The 5,000-nt window shown below is 32.1% G+C and overlaps 1 protein-coding gene across 1 annotated transcript in view; it reads left to right on the top strand.

The window, feature by feature from the left end:
- The window catches only part of LOC137638054 (cuticle protein AM1159-like), a 7,491-nt gene that overhangs the window by 512 nt on the left and 1,979 nt on the right, over positions 1-5,000 (top strand). The window contains exon 2 of the mRNA XM_068370150.1: positions 279-478. Coding sequence (XP_068226251.1) covers positions 279-478 — 200 coding nt within the window. The remainder of the gene's footprint in view (positions 1-278; positions 479-5,000) is intronic.

Here is a 5,000-nt window from a genome sequence, read left to right as displayed (position 1 = left end):
CTCACTAGGCTATTTTCCCTGTTGGGGCCCCTGGGCCTATGGCATCCTGCCTTTCCAACTAGAGTTGTAGCTTACCAAGTAATGATATTAATAATATGTTCAAATGGACTTTGGATTTTCTCAGATTATGAAACAATCCAACAATATTTGATTATCGTTATTATTTATCGCACTTTCATATAAAATTTCTATTGATAATTTTGGGAATGTATTACAAGATTTTCGTTTGAGTTATCTATTCCTTTATCAGCTTCTATATCACATCTTTATCTTATCAGATCATCCTCGCCTCCGTGCTGTGCGTGACCATGGCTGCCCCTCAGAGCCTACAGGATCCCGTAGCCATCACTCGGGACGACAGAGTCGATAACGGCGACGGCACCTTCAGCTACGTCTTCGAAGCCGATAACGGAATCTCCGCCCAAGCTAGTGGTGTCCAAGGATCTCAAGGACAGTCCAACATCGAAGGTGTTTATAGGTAAAAAAGGCCTTTTAGGCAATTCTTGTCTCTAGGAACCTACATTCAATTAACATATCTTGAAATAATTTTTTTCTTTCTTTTTTTAACGAGAATTTACCATGATTTTTCTTTCCAGTTACCCACTGAGTGATGGCAGTGGCTTCGTGGAGGTGAGGTACGTGGCTGACGAAAATGGCTTCCGTGCCGAGTCCCCCTTCCTGCCCACCCCCCACCCAACCCCCGCCCACGTCATTGAACTCCTCAGGATTGCAGAGGAACAGAGAGCTGCAGGAATCACCTTCGAGAAGTAATTCACGATGTTGAAAAGAAATCCATCCTGTCTTAAGAACTACAACTAAATTGAAATGGTGAAATACATTTTGGTGTCTATATATCACTATTAATTCAAAATGGTGGTCATCTGAGTGCAAGGACTTCTTTCAAAATGTTCATTCTCAGAAAAGTTACTTATAAGTGACAATAAATCATTTCAAATTGATACAGATTTAAATTCTTCGTGGTATGATAATTGGTAGTTTACTGTCTTGGAAAGAAAATAAAGAATATTCCTCACTATTTTTTGTTTTACTGCATTCAAAATCCTATCTTTATGAAACTTTTAAGAAATGGAATGGTGAATGTTATCTCAGTATAATATTGCAATATTCAGATCGAAGGAAATACCTAAAAATGGAATCATTGTTTCCTTCTGTTTCTGTCGAAGTTTGTTATGAAAGAATAGAATGAATAGGAAATAGAAAGTAGTAGAAACATCTAAAATAGGAAAGGAAAATACATGAATAAATTTTCTCAACCAAAACTGCTTTCGTTACCAATTATTTATTTGAATAATCCTCCAATAATATTCAATTAGGATGAAAAGGGTTTTGCATAGACTGAAGAATAATGTGGCAACGATTCTTAAAAGAATAATGCCGGATTGCATCAATCATAGAAAATAATTGTTTCTTATAACTTTATTGAAGACTGTTATAATGTTTTTATATTTATGCATTTTATCTAGACTTAACCACAGTAACGTTGATATTAGTCGCAACTTTGTTTAGATAAATTTCCTGTTGTTATATAACTTAGCATTTACAGCGTTGTATTGATTCGCTAATTCATGTTTCAGGAGCTCTTAAGAGACAGGGCATGCCTGCGCAAATTGTTAATTAAATTTAAAATAATTTTTATTTTCTTATTGAAGTAAAATACAGAAACAACCAATGAAGCTTGAACAAAGAACCCAATGAAATTTTTATAAAACGATTTGGTCATTTCTATTCAGTGATTTTATGGGAAGAAGTGTGAAATAACTCAAACTCACAGATTACTGAAAATGGTTTATAGACAAAAAGACATTAAAAACCTAATAATATAAAATGATGGATTGGAAGAAAATAAAATCAAAGAGCTAAGTTAGATATACCTATCAGATGAACTAACAAACTCAAAATAAATAGGAATATAAAGGTTTAAAAGAATAGAAAAAAAAAACATACTTTATAGACAAGAAACTGAGTGAAAGACCAAAGCCATTTGGAGCGCCACTACAATTGTAGAAGGCAAGAAAGCCCGTGATGTTAACAAAAAAATACAACACTAGGAATAAATTTACAGAGCTTGTAGCAAACTATACTCAGTAGAGGTGCTACTAGGAAAATATGCATTATATTATATTATATTATACTATATTATAAATATATACACACACATACATATATATACATATATATATATATATATATATATATATATATATATATATATATATATATATATATGTATATATATATATATATATATATATATATGTGTGTGTGTGTGTGTGTGTGTGTGTGTGAGTGTGAGTGTGTGTGTGCATGTGGTGCGTAAAAGACGCAAGGAAACGTGATGCTCAGATGCAGGAGAGCCACAGGGAAAATAAAAATAGGTTACTAGTGACTGACCATATGAATCATATAATCAACGCCCAAGCACCCTCTCCACCCAAGCTAGGACAAAAGAGGGCCAAGCAATGGCTGCTGATGACTCAGCAGATACTTACTTAATTATTCTAACCGCTGCTTTTCCGGTCCCATACAGCAGAGGAACCCTACTCTCTACATGTGCCCCCCACTGTCGTTTTATCTTGTTCGTTCAGAGTATCCAACATTGCATATCACGTATTGCTCATTTACTGTTAAATCGTCACTGTCAACCGACTCACAGAATAAGAAAGTCTTCAGTTTCTTCTTGAAAGCCTTAATGTCTTCAATTATTCGGATGTCGAGTGGAGGATTATTATATAGTCTCGGGGCCGCATATTTAAAGGCTCTGGAGCCTACAGTAGACATATATCTAGGTTCCAAGAGTTCGAAACCATCTGTAACTATTCTCGTGTCGACACGATTTGTTGGCTGCACAATATGTAGCTATTTTCTTAAGTATTTTGGACGACCGGTTCTGATAATTTGGTGGTTATTGTACATATTCTAAATTAAATTCTCGCTTTAATGAGCAGCCAGTGTAAATCAATTAGTATAAGGGCGATTTTTTTCTCTAGGTGGGATACCTTTTATCAGTCTCGTTCCTCTGCTTATTATGTTTTGTTATTTCTTAAGTTGTACTTTTGGTAAAATGTAATAGATGGAGTTGCAGTAGTTAATTCTGGTAATTACACAGTTTATCACAAGTTATTTTTACAGAATTTTCATCCAGGTACTTTTTTATAAAAGCAATATTTCTTAGATGATAACCAGTAGTTTTTACTACATTATTCATTTGGGCATTGAGAGATAGATAACGAACTTTAATAGATATCGGCACTGAGTCATTATTTATGTTCATTTGAATATCACCCAAGCTTTTCACAGTGTTTCTCTTTCCCACCACCATGAACTCAGTTTTGTTCTCATTTAATTTTAGTTGTTTAATTGTCATCCATTCTCTAACACTATCAAGGATTCGGTTTAGAGTTTCAGTAGTGTCATCTATATCATTTATGGAGAAGTAAAATTGTGTCATCCGCAAATAGTTTGAACTTTATATATATATATATATATATATATATATATATATATATATATATATATATATATATATATATATATATATTTCTCAGCATTTCTCTTGGGAAAATCTAAGTAACGTTTACAGTCATTGGTTATAAACTAATTTTTCCCTGTTGGAGCCCTTGGGCTTATAGCATCTTGCTTTTTCAACTAGGGTTGTAACTTAGCTAGTAATAATAATAATAATAATAATAATAATATTAATAATAATAATAATAATAATAATGCTTAATATGCAGATACTGGTATATATTAATGTTCTACATACATTAATTCTCAGGTTAATTAAGTACAATATAGCAACGACGCCTCTAGAGAATGATTGATTGATAATAGATGGACATTAAGAAAAACAAGCAGGGGAAGGAAGAGAAGACGATTTATTGACGAACTAAGAAAAATGGTTGGTATAAACTGTCATAGAAAGACCATTAGCAGACGCAAGTGGAAGGACATGTCTGAGACCGTCAACCTGCAGTAGACTAGTACTGGCTGATGATGATGATGATGATGGCATATGGTTATTTGTGTGTGCGTGTGGGGTTGCATGCGTTCGTTTGTATATACAGGCAATTTGAAGCCATCTGAAATAAAATCACCGATTATTCAGTCTGCTGAAACTTAATCGTGTTTCATGCCAGCCACTCAAAAATAAAGGGAGAATGCCCAGCTGATGTCCTTGAGAAGACAAGAGTTGTAGTGTCACAGTTCCAGAGTAATTAGAAATTCCCTTAGGACCCAAATCAAAGCTCATAATTTGAGTATATCATAATAGCCTTCGTTATTATTATTATTATTATTATTATTATTATTATTATTATTATTATTATTATTAGATATTCTGCGCTTTACCACAAGCCCAAAGGCTTCCATTAGAAGTTCATTTAAACAATATATATATATATATATATATATATATATATATATATATATATATATATATATATATATACATATATATACATAGATATATATATATATATATATATATATATATACATATATATACATAGATATATATATATATATATATATATATATATATATATATATATATATATATATATATATATATATATATATGTGTGCGTGTGTGTGTGTGTGTGTGTGTGTGTAGGAATAAAGAAAAATATTTCAGAGAAATTAGAACGGAAAAAACAATGCAACTTTGAAATAAAACTCATTTGATTATATTGAAAAAAAGTATTAACCTGTTTTGAACTTTTCATATAATAAGCATACGTTGATTAAGGATAAGCCATATACTATACAGTATTCTAGAAGTTTTATTCCAGCTGTTACCAAGTTGTAGAATGATCTTCCTAATCGGGTAGTTGAATCAGTAGAACTTCAAAAGTTCAAAGTTGGAGCAAATGTTTTTTATGTTAACAAAGCTGATATGAGTCATTTTATAGTTTATATATGACATATCTGTTTTCGACGTTGCTGATAGCTTATATATGACATATCTATTTTGACGTTGT

Source organism: Palaemon carinicauda, chromosome 3 (genome assembly GCF_036898095.1).
Source record: "Palaemon carinicauda isolate YSFRI2023 chromosome 3, ASM3689809v2, whole genome shotgun sequence".
Taxonomy (NCBI): Eukaryota; Metazoa; Arthropoda; class Malacostraca; order Decapoda; family Palaemonidae; genus Palaemon; species Palaemon carinicauda.
This window is presented reverse-complemented; position numbering and strand designations above follow the sequence as displayed.